General features: G+C 56.5%; 1 protein-coding gene across 1 annotated transcript; it reads left to right on the plus strand.

The window, feature by feature from the left end:
• Positions 1-2505: 2505 nt before the first annotated feature.
• Positions 2506-13705, plus strand: TAS1R2 (taste 1 receptor member 2). Its single transcript, XM_036443927.2, has 6 exons — positions 2506-2909; positions 3645-3945; positions 5541-6335; positions 9018-9227; positions 10128-10251; positions 12338-13705. Exons 1-6 carry the CDS (start codon positions 2728-2730, stop codon positions 13264-13266), a joined length of 2541 nt encoding a protein of 846 aa, XP_036299820.1. The 5' UTR covers positions 2506-2727; the 3' UTR covers positions 13267-13705.
• The last annotated feature ends 2255 nt before the right edge of the window (positions 13706-15960 follow it).

Raw genomic sequence — 15960 nt, forward strand, 5'->3', positions numbered from 1 at the left:
GAGCCACCAGCCCCCTGGTCTGGGGGAGGACGGAAGGCAGAGGAAATGGAGCGAGCCGTGGCTCGGAGCCACCGCCTGCCCTAGCTAAATGAAGACGAAGGTGCCAGGTGGGGAGGGCAGGCTGACATGGCAGTGGTAGAGGAGCGGCTGGAAGCCGGGGACCTGGTGCAGCAGGTATAAGGAGCATGAGCTGTGAAGTTCACAGACCAGGGTTCACCCCCGGCCCTCCTACTAACTAGCAGGATGACCTTGAGCTGGTCGGTCCACCTCTGTCCTCCATTAGGCCTTCCATAGACGACATTAGGCTCCTGAGCCTTGGTGTCCTCATCTGTACAATGGGGACAAAATCCTTCCCACAGCTGTGCTGAGCAGACGTAATGATGTTTGAAAGCATCGCAGAGGCTCCACGCAGGTGGCTTCCCTTCCCTTTGGCTCTTCTTGAGCTTGTGGTCCCTTTGGAACCTCCAGATCCTTTTCTGGTTGAGACACAGCCTGCTGGAGGTCACCCAGCCAAGCGTGGTGAGGAGGCATAAGTGGGTCTCTGGGTTCAAGTGGAGTTTCTCCTGCAGGCCTCAGCTGACCCTTAGATCCCCAACCTCTATCCTCTCACAGACTGGGCCCCCTGAGAAGTGGCCCTAACTCTCCTCCGAAGTGTCTGAACCAAGTCAGCTGGCCGAGGGGGCCCATCTCCCAGACTTTCTTTGGGGAGGTCTTCCCTACCACACCCTAAACTGGCTGCCTGGCTTTGTCCTGGATGAGGGAGCATGCAGCCCCCAAGGCCCGGGGGTCAGGCCCCTCTTGGGGGTTCCTCAAAAGGCAATGGGCAGCTTCTCCAGGGCCCCCTATTTCCGCAGTGGCCCCCACCCCACGTACTTAGCATACGTTTGTCATGGCTCTGTCACCTTGGCAACCAGTGGCCACACAGGTGTGAGCATGGGGACCCCAGGCCCTGGACCGGGCCACCAGGGCATGTGCTGTGTGTGCGGCCCTGAAGGAGAGTCATGGTGACAGTGTCCCAGGCACCTGCCCTCAGGCCGGCCAGTGACTCAGCCTCATCCAGTTGCCTCTGAGATGATGTCAAGGCCAGAGGACCGTAGAGGCTCTCGCCCACAGCCCAGGGCATCTCAGCACGGGGTCTGCGGACAAGCCCAAGCCTGGCGGTGCCCTGGATTCGGACGCTCAGCTGCATTTCCCAGGTGTTACATTAGCATCCAGAGCTTTCATCAGAATCTCCAAAGGATCCCTGCCCTACATGTGAGTCCATTTTACAGGAGGGAGGGGCCTGCCTGCCCAAGGGCATTGATTGCCACGGAGCTGGACTGGAAGCTGAGACGCCTGCCCTCTGTCTGTTGCTCCTTCAGATTTTGGGCCTCAGAGGGGTCCTCCGTCCATGCTGACACCCACACTAAAAAGCTCTCCCTGTCCGGGACCCCCGTGTGCCTTCATCATCGGAGCTGCTTGGTTGCCACCACTCCCATCAGCCCCTGATTCAGTCTTGAATTCCTTCAGTCCACAAACCTGCTTTGGCTTTGAATAAGTTCCTGTCCCTCTCTGAACCTCAGTCTCCTCATCTGCTCAATGGGGACACAGACGAAGCAGTGGGGATAAAATGGGATGACGGAGCGTGGGGAGTGCTCAGCAGTGAGCCTTCGGGTCATGGTCACAATAGAAATGACCTGTGCTCATGGTCACCGCCCCCCCCCCCCATGCTGTGGCACAGGCCCTCCTCCCCTCCACCCCCCTTCCCCCACTCCTTATCTCCCTCGGGCTGGCACAGCCTGGGGCATCACACAGCTGTCCTGACTGGTTTTACACTTGATGGGGTTGAGGGGAAACGACATGTGATTTGAATCTCAGCTCTGTGGTTTGTCCAACCCAGGGGGGAGTTTCTTAACCTCCCCGTGCCTCAGTTTCCTCATCTGTGAACCAGGGTTAGTAACACTTCCAGTTTTTGTGAGCATTAAGAGAGATGGAGACTGCCTGGCCGGTGTGGCTCAATGGTTTAGCATCGACCTATGAACCGGAAGGTCACGGTTCGATTGATTCCAGGTCAGGGTACATGCCCTGGTTATAGGCTCGATCCCCAGTGTGGGGCGTGCAAGAGGCAGCTGTCCAATGATTCTCTCTCATCACTGATGTTTCTCTCTCCCTCTGTCTCTCCCTTCCTCTCTGAAATCAATTGGAGAAAGAGAGAGAAGAGAGAGATGGAGAATGACAAGCACTCAAGGTCACGGCCCCTGGTTCTTATTGACAATGCCTACAGCTTTGGGGATACCTGCCATAGGCCAGAAGCCATTTAATTATCACAGGCCAGCCCCCCTTGGTCAGGCTCTGAGGTAGGGCTCCAACTGCCAACCTACTGTGTGTGCTGGCTGATCTGCCAACCTACTGTGTGTCCTTCACTGCCAGATGTTTGAACCTCAGGGGATGCCACTGTCCTCAGCCACGAGGCAGAAGGCCAGGGCCCAGCTGGCAGGACATGCTGCCTTTGCCTCCAAAGGGGGTTCTTTTGACCCCCCAGGCCCCGAGGTCCCTAAGAGGGGTCCTCCGCATTCCAGCCTCCTCCCCCTCCCCCGAGCCCTCTGACCTCTCCACCTGTCCCCGGTGCTTCCCCACCCCGGACAGTGGCAGGACCGTCACTATGTAAATGTCTGTGCAAATCCCGTGGAGTCAAGCGGCCAGCTCTCCGGTGAGCAGAGTGACCTCTGGGGACCCCACTTCCCGGCCATGGGGCCTTGGGCCGGTGTGGTGTGCTCCCTGTTCTTTCTGCTCCAGGCACTGGCTGCGCCCGCTGAGAACTCGGATTTCAGCCTGGAGGGGGATTACCTCTTGGGTGGCCTCTTCACCCTCCATGCCAACATGAAGGGCATCGTCCACCTCAACTTCCTGCAGGTGCCCAAGTGCAAGGAGTGAGTCTCTGGTGGGAGGCTGGCCATGGTGGTGAGGGTGGGTGGGAACTGGGGCTGGTCCTTGGGAGGCCAGATGGTGATCGGTGGTAGGGACGATAGTGGTGATAGTGATGATGCCAATGGTGTTGGTGGTAGTAATACTGGTGATGGTGATAATGATGATGTTAATGGTGTTGGTGGTGGTGATGATGGTGGTGGTGAGAATGGTGGTAGAGATGATAGTGGTGATGGTGACAGTGATGATGTTGAAGATGGTGATGATGATGATGATGATGATGATGGTGGCATTTTGATGGTGGTGATGGTGACAATGATGATAGTGGTGGTGATGATAGTATTAGGAATGGTGATCACAAACATGTGGTGGCAGTGGCAATGATATTGGTAACAGGAATAGTATGTGATGATGGTGACAGTGGTGACAGTGATGATGGAGGTGACAGTGGGTAATGGTGGCCACACTGGCAGACATTGAGAGTCCAGAGCGATGGTGGTAGGGGTGGCAATGGCAGTGACAGTGGCTACAGAGACCTAGTGTCAGAGGTGATCACAGGGATGACGATCCTAGAGATGCGGTACCGAGACAATGAGGTGGTAAAAGTGCCGGAACCTTCTGGAGTGTCTCTTTCTTGGGCAAGGCCTGCCTGGCTCTCCTTCAGCATGTAGGACCGGCTGGTGGGCTCCCCTGCCCACCCCTCTCATTCCGGACCCGCCGCCCCCGCCGCGGCCCTGCAGGTACGAAGTGAAGGCGCTGGGCTACAAGCTCATGCAGGCCATGCACTTCGCGGTGGAGCAGATCAACAACCACAGCAGCCTGCTGCCCGGCGTGCGGCTGGGCTACGAGATGGTGGACACCTGCTACGTCTCCAACAACGTCCAGCCCGTGCTCTACTTCCTGGCGCAGGAGGACTACCTCCTGCCGGTCCAGGAGGACTACAGCCGCTACGTGCCCCGCGTCGTGGCCGTCATCGGCCCTGAGAACTCCGAGGCTACCATGACCGTGGCCCACGTCCTCTCCCTCTTCCTCCTCCCTCAGGTGAGGCCTGGGGCCCCGGGAGAGGGGCTGGCAGCGGACGGAGGGGCGGCTGTCCAGGGGGCTCACTGCCCCGCACCAGGCGCAGGGGGAAAGCGGGTGGGCAGAGCAGAAGCAGGACGCCAACCCCAATCCTGGGCAAGAGGCCTGACTTCTAGGTTGAGAGCTCAGGCTTTGGGGGCAGACTCCTGGGTGTGTGTCTCGGCTTTGAGTCATGCCCATGGATCCAGTCTCTTAGGCCTTTTGAGCCTCAGTTTCCCTAGCTGCAAAGTGAGATGGTGTATCAGACCACTGGTGGTATGCGAGGTCCGAGAGGTTGGTGACTGCTGATGTTGAGCATCTTGCACAAGAATGGAAACTCAGAAAATGCTCAATATTGTCCTGCGTAGTTGCCTAGCACAGAGCCTGCTGCAGAGCAGGTCCTCAAGAAAGTGCTATTGGTATTACTGTTATCATCATCACCAGGGTGGACATGCCTAGTCCAGAACTGGCATAAAATATCTATTCATTAAACAGTACTTGGCACACAGTAGGTGGTCACAAATTCTGTAAATTTTGCTGTTTTATATAGAGAGAGGAAGGGCGAGAGAGAAAGAAACATCAATTTGTTCCACTTATTAATGCATTCGTTGGTTGTTTCTTGTATGTGCCCTGACCCTAGATCAAACCCACAACCTTGGTGTATCAAATCAACACTGTAACCGAGCCACCCTGCAAGGGCTTTTTCTGTTTTTTGTTTTTTGTTTTTAATTATTATTATTATTATGTAAAGCATCTAGCGCAGGGTCTGACACATAGTAGGTGCTCAATAAATGTTCATATTCTTTTTTAAAAATATATTTTTATTGATTCCAGAGAGGAAGGGAGAGGGAGAGAGAGATAGAAACATCCACGATGAGAGAGAATCATGGATTGGCTGCCTCCTGCCATGTCCCTCACTGGGGATGGAGCCCCACAACCCAGGCCTGTGCCCTTGACCAGAATCAAACCTGTGACCTTTCAGTTCCCAGGCCGGCTCCATCCATTGAGCCAAACCGGCTAGGGCAAATGTTCATATTCTTATGTGAAACATCTACTCCCGGACTGAACTCATTCTTTCATTCATTTAACAAACACTTACTGAGCAGCTACTATGCCAGGCACTGTTGCAGGCTCCGAGGATACAGAAGGGAACTTAGAGCTTATCTTCTAGAGGGGAGAGACAGGTTAAAAAGTGGTTTAGTTAGGATGTTAGAGACTGAGGAGGGCAGTGGATAAAAGGAAAAGACCAGCCGAAACCGGTTTGGCTCAGTGGATAGAGTGTCAGCCTGCGGACTGAAAGGTCCCAGGTTCAATTCTGGTCAAGGGCATGTACCTTGGTTGTGGGCATGTCCCCAGTGAGGAATGTGCAGGAGGCAGCTGATCGATGTTTCTCTCTCATTGATGTTTCTAACCCTCTATCCCTCTCTTCCTCTCTGTGAAAAATCAATAAAACATATTTTTTTTAAAAAAGGAAAAAGGAAAAGACCAACAGGGTAAGGGAAATGGGACAAGTCCAGGGTGGAGGTGGGTGGAGGCGGACTGCAGAAACGTCCTTCTCCCTCCCTCCCCTCGGGCAGATCACCTACAGCGCCATTGGCGACGACCTGCGAGACAAGCAGCGCTTCCCGGCCGTGCTGCGCACCATGCCCGGCGCCGACCACCACGTGGAGGCCATGGTGCAGCTGATGCTCCGCTTCCGCTGGAACTGGGTGGTGGTGCTGGTGAGCGGCGACGACTACGGCCGCCGCAACGGCCAGCTGCTGGGCGAGCGCCTGGCGCGCCACGGCATCTGCGTGGCGCTGCACGAGGCGCTGCCCACGCCGCAGCCCGGCCTGGCCGTGACGCCGCAGGAGCGCCGGCGCCTGGGCGCCGTGGTGGACAAGCTGCGCCACAGCTCGGCGCGCGTGGTGGTGGTGTTCTCGCCGGACCTGGCGCTGCACAACTTCTTCCTGGAGGCGCTGCGCAGTGGCCTCACCGGCATCGTGTGGCTCGCTTCTGAGTCCTGGGCCATCGACCTGGCCCTGCACAACCTCACCGAGCTGGGCCGCACGGGCACCTTCCTGGGCATCACGACGCAGAGCGTGTCCATCCCGGGCTTCAGCGAGTTCCGCGTGCGCCGGGCTCAGGCCGGGGGGAGGCCGCCGCCGCCGCGATCCAGCGGGACCGGCCGGACCAGGCGGAGGGCCACCTGCAACCAGGAGTGCGACACCTGCCGGGACACCCTGGAGGCCTTCAGCACCGCCCTCACGCTCTCCGGCGAGCGCGTGGCCTACAGCGTGTACTCCGCCGTCTACGCCGTGGCCCACGCGCTGCACGGCCTCCTGGGCTGCAGCCCGACGCGCTGCTCCAAGGAGACCGTCTACCCCTGGCGGGTGAGGAAGGCCGGGGCCACTGCGCAGGCGCAGAGTCTTTGGTTGCCATGGAGAGCGCAGGGAAGCCCCGCCCCCTTTTCTGCGCTGGTCTCCATCCCTAATGGCATCTGGGCCAGTGGGTGGAGAGGCCATGGGACATGGTGCCAAAACAAATGCCCCTCTTCCTTTTTTTTTTTTTTTTTTAATATATATTTTATTGATTTTTTACAGAGAGGAAGGGAGAGAGATAGAGAGTTAGAAACATCGATGAGTGAGAGTCATCGATCAGCTGCCTCTTGCACACCCCCTACTGGGGATGTGCCTGCAACCAAGGTACATGCCCTTGACCAGAATTGAACCTGGGACCCGTCAGTCCCCTGGTTGACGCTCTATCCACTGAGCCAAATCGGTTTCAGCAAATGTCCCTCGTCCTTAATTTACTTCTCACCATCTAAGATGGTCAGTCTTTCTGGAGGTTCAGGTAAAATTCTGGAAAAGCAAAACCTACAAGGAGTGGAGGGCCCCTGTGGTTGCTCCAGGGTCGGGGGGCGGGGGGTCCTGGGGAATGGGCTTGTGGGCTCCCATCAGCTCTCCAGGCCCAGCTTCCGGCTTAGGGATCTCTGCCCGGGTCTGGGGCACCTTGATTCAGGGTTTAAGTCTGTGTTTTCTAAGACTCACACACACCTCCACTACCACGCCCTCCCGCGGGGGAGGCTTTACTGAGGAAACCCGGAGGGTTTGGCTGCGGAGATGTGCACTCTCTCCTTCGCCACCAGACTTCGCTGCGCTGGGCCCATTCCCTGGAGTTTTCACAGTTTCGGGCTCAGCCAATCCCTCAACCCTTGACTCTGGCCCGTCTTTATTTTTCCCTTCATCACTTTATTCTAGATACCCACCCTTCCCCAAATACCCGGCCACTTCATTAACTGAGCAATTTAGTTAGTTCTTTAAAAATCCCCCCTTTAGTCTATTAATTTGCGCCTCTCTACCCCATAACCTCACAGTCTTACCTTGCAGCCCTAAGTGGTGTGTGTTTAATGCAGTTATTCTTTTTTTTAAAAAATATATATTTTATTGATTTTTCACAGAGAGGAGGAGAGAGGGATAGAGAGCTAGAACCGTTGATGAGAGAGAAACATCGACCAGCTGCCTCTTGCACACTCCCTACCGAGGATGTGCCCGCAACATGCCCTTGACCGGAATCAAACCTGGGACCTTTCAGTCCGCAGACCGATGCTCTACCACTGAGCCAAACCGGTTTCGGCTAATGCAGTTATTCTTTAAAAGGAATTCTGGGGCCAGCTGGTAAAACTCTATTTTACTATGTGCGCTGCTGCATTAATAACATACAAATGATCACGGGTGCTTTACTGTGTTCTGAGTGCCCAGCATACACCCACCTTACCTCGCGGACATCCTATGAGGCTGATAACCTACAAGGAGGGACACAGAGGGATGGGGAGGGCACGTGGTTTGCCCGTGATTGCTTGGTGGTAAATGGCAGCCCGTGGCTTTGAACCCAGGTCTGGCCTGTTCCCCTGTGGTTTTCCCACTTTGCCTTCCAGGAGTTCTCCCGGCCACGGCTGGCAGTAGCTGTGATGAAGGACCAGTCGACTTCTTTCCTCCCCTAATAGTGGATTCCAAAGAGCATCGATCATAGCAACCAGGCTGTCCAGTGCCATTTGCTTAGCACCCACTATGCGCCAGGCCCTGGCTGGGCCCTGTGAGAGGATCAGACCTCCATCCTAGGAGGGGACGAGGGCAGCTAGTAAGACCTGTCCCTGCTGAGTGCAGCTGGAAGTCAGGATTGCTGCTATGCGGGGTGGGGTTGGGGTTGGGGGCGGGACTTAAGTAGGGGAAGGGCAGCATCCTGAACCTGAAAGCCTCTTTGGGGAGAAGGCCAGGGACCAGCTCCCTTGTCTACCTGTCTGCCTGCCAGTCCCCAAGGTGAGGTGAGCTCTGGGCCCCCAACTTGTACCCAATAGCCTCTCCTATTTATGGAGGAAAATAATCTAGGAGCCAGATTAAGTTGGAAGCCCTTTCAGCATCAGACCAGAGAGGGTCACTGACTTGCTCAAAGTCACACAGCAAACTGAGGACAGAGCCAGGATGGAATTCAGGCCCAGGAATTCCCAGCCCCAAGTTGTCGCCTTGTCTGCATCCTAAGAGGGATGGGATGAAATTGGGGAGACACGCAGGACCTGGAGGGCAGGGGATTCCAGCAGCTCTTACAGGAGAGAGCGGGCGTGGACTCTGGTCCCCAGGTACTAGGTTCCAGAGGGATGGCCAAGGGGACTTCCAGAGAAAAGAGGTATTATCGGATCCTCAATAGGAGGGAAAATTTACTATTTTCAGGCACTATTCTAAGCCCCCAACATAGATTAACTTATTTATTGCTTCACAGCCCAGAAGATGGGGTTTCTGTTGCTCTCATTTTGTAGGAAAAAACTGGGGTTCTGAGAGGTTAAGTGACAAAGGCTCATAGCAAGTGGCCTAAGCCCAGAGGTATCCGAATCCAGAGCCAGAAATCTCAGCCACTGCCTCCCAAACGCCACATGTACGAAGTCCTGGGGCCCCATTTCACAGATGGGAAGATCAAAGCAAGTGGGATGGGACTGCTCCCAGGTCCGGCCCCACCTCCGCTGCCAGCTCCACTTCCCTGTTTGTCTGCCCCCCCCCCCCACCCCCCCACCCCCGCCCCAGCTGCTCCAGGAGATCAAGAAGGTCAACTTCACCCTCCTGGGCCACCACATCTTCTTTGACGAGTACGGGGACCTGCCGCTGCCCCTGGAGGTCGTTCAGTGGCAGTGGAACCTGAGCCAGAACCCCTTCCAGACCGTCGCCTCCTACTACCCCGTGCAGCGGCAGCTCAGGGACGTCCGCGGAGTCTCCTGGCACACCCCCGACGGCAAGGTCAGCTCGCAGGGGCCTGGCGGGGACTATGCTGGGATGGCCGGACCCTTGTAATCAAGGAGGACACCCGAGATTCACGTCCCGCAGCTCGTGGGATCTCTATTTGTGGCTGTCCTGTCTGGGATCCTGCATGGGGATCCTGTCCTTACACCAATGATGGAGAAGTGAAGTTCAGGGCTTTCTGGCTCCTTGGGAACCTGGGGATCGGGACCTCTGCAAAGTAAATATCCCCATGTGTGCTAAGGATGCCAGTTCTCATGTCAAACCCAGGCAATAGATACAACCACCCTCCTATCTTATTAGGAAACGGAAGGCACAGAGAGGTTGCACGACCTGCCTAAGGCCACACAGCACGTCTGTGGTGGAGGTTCCCTCTATACAGCGTTCAGGCGACATCCCGTCAATTAGCACTCAGGTTTTGGTACAGGTAGCTGTGCCTTTAACTGTGTCCAACAGCTGTCAACCTAAAGCTTCATTTTTAATCCTCCTCAGATAGTATGCTGTCAGAATTCGGCTGGTGTGGGGAGGGGTGGAGACCCAGCCTTGAGGCAGAGGTCTCCAAAACTACACTGGAAAACCCCATTACGCCCCTCCTGCCTCACTCTCTATCCCCAGTTCCAGAGCTGCTGGTTCCAAGCTCCTTGGGGATTTTTATGGAGTAAATTGGTTTGGTGTCTTTGTTTGCTAAGGCTGCCATAACACACTACACAGACTGCGGGCTTAGAGGGCAGACATGGAGCCCTGGCCAGGTGGCTCAGTAGGTTGGAACATCATCCATTCACCAAAAGCTTGGGTGCTCAGGGCACATACTCAGATTGTGGGCTTCCCTCCCCGGAGGGTGGGGAGGTCCTCAGAGCGAGGGGAAAGAGGGTTTAGTGTCTGGTGCCCGCCTCCCTCCAGGTGCCCGTGTCCACGTGCTCCAAGGACTGCCAACCTGGGCAAATGAAGAAGTCCGTGGGCATCCACCCCTGCTGCTTCGAGTGTCTCGACTGCCCCCCTGGCACCTTCCTCAACAAAACTGAAGGTAGGGCTTGCGGGGTGGCACCCCTGCCCTGCCTTGTCCGGCCCCAGGGGTCTCCAGCCCTGCGACCATTGGCTGGTCTCCCGGAGGCAATATAAGTGTCCAAATGCCAGGGGCCATGTTTGACTCCACTTGTATCTCCCCAAAACCAGGTGTAGAGAAAGATCCTCAGCGCAGGTGGCTTAGGGTGAAGGAACAGCTCCAACCAGGTGGGGCCGAAACTGGTCTGGATCCTCACACACGTAGTCCGAGGCCCAGGGTGTCAGGCCAGGGAGAGTCCACCGGGGGATGGACGGATGGATGGACGGATGGACGGATGGATGGATGGATGGCTCTGCCAATAGAAGAGACATTTCTGGAAGACAGGGACAGTACAGTAGGTCCTTGGGTTACGTCGGAGATCTGTTCCTATGGTGCGATGTAACGCGATGTTCACTGTAAGTCAGGACCCACCTACATGCGTAAGCACCCACTCCACTCACATGGAGCACACACAGCAGTAATGAAGTGAAACAGTAAAAAAAAAAAAAATTAAAAGGAAGATAACAATTCCTCACCTTTACTTGTGGCAAATAAATAATTAAAAAAAAATAAAGCAAATATATACATACGTCAAAATGATGGAACTTTTTTTTTTTTTTTAATAAATACTGTAAATGGGAGATGGCGACGTAAACACAAAATGACATACATGGAGTCCGATGTAACCTGAGGACTGTATATGATTTATCTCTGGCCTCCTAAGTGCCTAGTGTGGTTCAGAGCGTACAATGGTTGCTCGGTGAATAGGTCCTGGATGATGATTTTCTTTCTTTCTTTTTTTTTAATATTATATATATATATATATATATATATATATATATATATATATATATTATTGATTTTTGTACAGAGAGGAAGGGAGAGAGATAGAGAGTTAGAAACATCAGTGAGAGAGAGTCATTGATCAGCTGCCTCTTGCACACCCCCTACTGGGGATGTGCCCGCAACCAAGGTACATGCCCTTGACCGGAATCGAACCCGGGGCCCTTCAATCCCCAAGCCAACGCTCTATCCATTGAGCCAAACTGGTCCCGGCAATTTTCTTGATTAGAAGAATGAACTAACATCTCTCCCTAGAGATCATAAACTCCAGGGGGCTGGGAGACAGTGTCATCTTTCTGCTCATGTTAGTGTTTAGCACAATTCAGAGCTGGGGCTCAAATTATTTTTTTCATGACTTCACTGATTAGTAAACGAAATGGGTGCATCTGTCTGCCAATCAGAGCACTTGCTGTGTGGAGTGCAGGGGAGCGTCGCTGCCCAACAGAAGGGTGTCCAGTGACTTCACTGGCCTTTCTCTCCCAACTTGTGGAGAGACTGCCGGCAGGGGGGCGGGGCTTAGCCATCCCTGTGGCCTCAGGGGCCTATCACAGTGGGCGGTGCTCAAAAACATATTCACTGAATGAATTATGAATGAATAGTGGAATACCTCTCCCCCCAGAGAGGGAGGTCTTGGAAGGAAGGAATCATAGTCATGTGGCTCTGAGTCAAGGGACACTGCGGCCCAGATCCTGCCGCCGTCAAGTACTGGCTTTGTGAGCTTCCCTGGCTGAGCCTCAGTTTCCTTTACCTGTGAAATGGGTTTGCTGTGAGCATTAAAAAAAAAAAAAAAAAAAAAAAAAAATATATATATATATATATATATATATATATATATAATTTATTTATTTATTTTTTACAGAGAGGAAGGGAGACGGAGAGAGAGTTAGAAACATCGAAGAGAGAGAAACATCGATCAGTTGTCTCCTGCACACCCCCTACTGGGGATGTGCCCACAACCAAGGTTCATACCCTTGACCAGACCCGAACCTGGGCCCCTTGAGCCCGCAGGCTGACGCTCTATCCACTGAGCCAAAAACAATCAGAACTGCTGTGAGCATTTGATGAGCCGGTGGGTAGAAGGGACTCAGTGAGTCTTGGCTTGGACCTCACGGGTCGCCCCTCCCTCCCTCTCTCCATCCCTGGAGCCTGGCGCCGGGCAGGCCCAGAGGCCGTACGTACTGGGAGGGTGGGCTCGGCTGACGGGCATCGCTGGGGGCTCTTGCAGACGAGTTCGACTGCCAGCCCTGCCCAAGCAACGAGTGGTCCCACCGGCGCGACACCTCCTGCTTCCAGCGGCAGCTGACCTTCCTCCAGTGGGACAGCGCGGCCACCGTCTTCGTGGTCCTGCTGGCGGCCCTGGGCTTCCTCGGCACGCTGGCCACCCTGGCCATCTTCTGGAGGCACCTCCAGACGCCCATGGTCCGCTCGGCGGGCGGCCCCATGTGCTTCCTGGTCCTGGCGGCGCTGCTGCTGGCGTACCTGATGGTGCCCGCGTACCTGGGGCGGCCCACGGAGGCCACGTGCCTCTGCCGCCAGACCTTCTTCACCCTCTGCTTCACCGTCTGCGTCTCCTGCATCGCGGTGCGCTCCTTCCAGATCGTCTGCGTCTTCAAGATGGCCCGCCGCCTCCCGCGCGCCTACGGCTACTGGGTCCGCTACCACGGGCCCTACGCCTTCGTGGCGGCCCTCACGGCGCTCAAGGTGGCCATCGTGACCGCCTATCAGCTAGCCACGCCCACCGGCCCCACCGCCCACGCCGACCCCGGGGACCCCAGGATCATGATCCTCTCCTGCAACCCCAACTACCGCATGGGCCTGCTGGTCAACACCAGCCTGGACCTGCTGCTCTCCGTGGCCGGCTTCAGCTTCGCCTACATGGGCAAGGAGCTGCCCACCAGCTACAACGAGGCCAAGTTCATCACCTTCTGCATGACCTTCTACTTCACCTCCTCCGTCTCCCTCTGCACCTTCATGTCCGTCTACGAGGGGGTGCTGGTCACCTTCCTGGACCTCCTGGTCACGGTGCTCAACCTCCTGGGCATCAGCCTGGGCTACTTCGGCCCCAAGTGCTACCTGATCCTCTTCCACCCCGAGCGCAACACGCCAGCCTACTTCAGCAGCGTCATCCAGGGCTACACCATGGGCAGGGACTAGCGCCGCCCACGGGGCCAGAGGGCCTGGGCGCCGGGAGGTGCAGGTCAGGGGCTTGCTTGCTCATGCGATCCCTCTCCGTGACCACCTCGTCCTGGTCTCTGATTGGCGTCTCCTCCAAGTTCTCTGCCTCCTGGTTTTTACCCACCTAGTCATGGGCGCCAAAAAATATACTCAAACTCCATTCCTTTCCTTCAAGCTGTTTAGCTTGCCGGGCACTGCCACCCCCTGGGAAAATGACCCAAGGTGACCTGAGGCTGGTCTCCTAGGACCAGTCTGATTTGGCGGCCTACAGCGCCATCTGGTGGTCACAGCGGGCATTTGTAAATTCCAGCTCATTGCTTTTGCCAGTGCTCATGGTGGGGATGGGGTTGGTGTGGGAGGGTGTGGGAGGGTGTGGGAGGATGTGAGCTCACGGAATGTTGCCCGGGCATCATGCTCTAGCTCCGCGCCCCCCCTCCCCCGTCCCCCTGTCTGTGTCTCATCGCCCAGGTTCCCCCAGAGCTTGGACCCAGGCTCATGTGTTATGTCTGAATAATGGCTGGCACAGTGGGCACTTCCTAAGTGGAATAAACCTCACGTGGGTGAAACGAGTGCGTTGCCTTCTTATTTCTGGGGTCCCCGAGAAAGAACGTGTGGGATGAGAGGGACCTCCCCATCCCTAAGATGGAGCCATAGCTCTTCACCAGAGACATGTGTGTAAGGTGCACAGAGCAGCTAGCCGGCCAAGGCCAACCATTGCACATCCACATGACCCGGAACCAACAGGGACCAAATACATAGTGTTTCCTTTTTATACCCAGATGACTGTGGCACATGCTCTGGCCCATGGTCCTTACCCACCCCGGCAGATTCTGGGTGTTGTCCTCAGGGTGTTGGGCACCCCCGTGTGGCCCAGAGCCGGCGTGAGCCAGGCCACTGCGGAACGTGGAGATGCTGCATGCTGGCGTGGCCGCGCCTCACTGACCACCGCCAACGGTGGCTCCGGCGGCAGGCGGGGCCCTGACTTACCTCTCACAGCTCATCAGGAAGCCAGGGTTCGAGTGTTGAGGCTGCCACACTGCTGCCCAGGGAGGTGAAGTGTCCAGCTTGGTGCACCCCGCTCTCAGGGGGGAGAGCAGCTGCTGGAAGCTCACCCGACTCAGGCAGAAGCACGGGGCCCTGGGGAATGCAATGCCGTGACACCGTGGCCTCAGCCCTCCCGGAGGTGGGAGGGGGGTATGGGCCGGCCGGCACCAGCCCTGCGGGGCCACTCCCGGAGCTCGGTGCCGCTGGGCGGGCAGGGCTGGCTCCTCCTCGTCCCGGATTGTCCTCTGGTGCACTTCAAGGCGGCGGCCAGCGGGCTCAGGGCTGGAATCATCTGGGATTTGGGGGAACAGCCTGACAATTTTGGGGAGCCACTTCTGCAGGATGGCAAGGACAGCCCTCTTTCTCTTCTCTGAACCTATTTCCAGAGCCTGGAGCATGGCATGTGAACGTGGCTGAAGTGGACCCTGTCACCTTCGCCCTACCACCTGTCCCCTCCGGCCATCACATCATTAACTCCGCTCATCTCCCACGGCCTCTGCTGGACGCTGAGAAATACTCAGAAACACAAACCAAGCATTTGTCCCTCCAACCAAGGAGGACCTGACTAACACTTATCCCTCTCCCTCCAAAGGTTGCTCCTGTATCCGCTTATTCCTCACAAAACTCGATTCCTTGGGCTCTGTTGGGACCCTTATCTCACAGATGGGGAATGCAGGTGTGGGTGGGGGGCCCACAGTCACGGTGGGGACTCAGTCTCCCCGCCAAGGCCCTGGGGTGCTGGGGGCCTCAGATTCCAGGGCGGCGGCCGGTGCAGCCAGTGGCTGAGGAGACTGCGGGGAAGCTGGCATTGGGGAAGAGCCTGGAAGGACAGGGAAGCGTCTGGAAGGCAGGGAGTCAGAGGGCGGGGGAGGGGTGGGGACCGCAGGAGCAAAGGTGGGGTGCAAGGAGGCCAGGGGAGCCCGTGGCTCAGGGTGGCCAGGCTGTCAGAGCTGAGCTTGGGAGCGTAGCTGGGGCTAGACGTGGGGGACACTGTCCAGGTGCCCAGACCTTGCCTCCCCTGGTGGCACTGCCAGCTACTGGGCACCAGCCAGGCTGGCCCTCCCTGGGATCACCCTGACTGCAGGCCACCCCTCACTGCTGTAACCAGCCTCCTTCCCACGGCCCTGGGTGTGGGCCTGGCCTGGTGGGTGGGAGGCTGGGCGGAGAAGACCTCAAGGACGGTCTGGCCAGGGGCCCACCCTTCCCTGCTCTCTCCACCCGCCTCCCTGGAGCCCAGGGGCCCAGCTGAGACCCGCCCGGCCCTGAGCTCTGGGACGCTCTGCTCCTTCTGTTCCTGGGCGAGCCCGTGTCCAGTCGCCGCCCTCGGGACCAGATTGTCAGAGGATCAGCGAGTTTTAAGCTCTTAATTGTCCTTTCTCGCTGGCTTCGGATGGCTCAGTTTAACTTTTCTTAAGCAATAATGACCTCATTTTCCCGATGGGCTCACGGACCACCGTCAGAGCGAGGATCTCGGACCCCACGGCCTCTGAGGCGTCCGCGCACACCTCCCAGCGGCGCCCTGAGCCGGGGTCCCATCCGTCCTGTTCCCTCCAGCGGTGGAGGCTCGCTGAGGAGACGTCGGTGATGAGAACCCTCTTCTTAGATGGGCGTCGAAACCCCGCTGTTGGG

Source organism: Pipistrellus kuhlii, unplaced genomic scaffold (assembly GCF_014108245.1).
Source record: "Pipistrellus kuhlii isolate mPipKuh1 unplaced genomic scaffold, mPipKuh1.p scaffold_m20_p_2, whole genome shotgun sequence".
Classification (NCBI taxonomy): Eukaryota; Metazoa; Chordata; class Mammalia; order Chiroptera; family Vespertilionidae; genus Pipistrellus; species Pipistrellus kuhlii.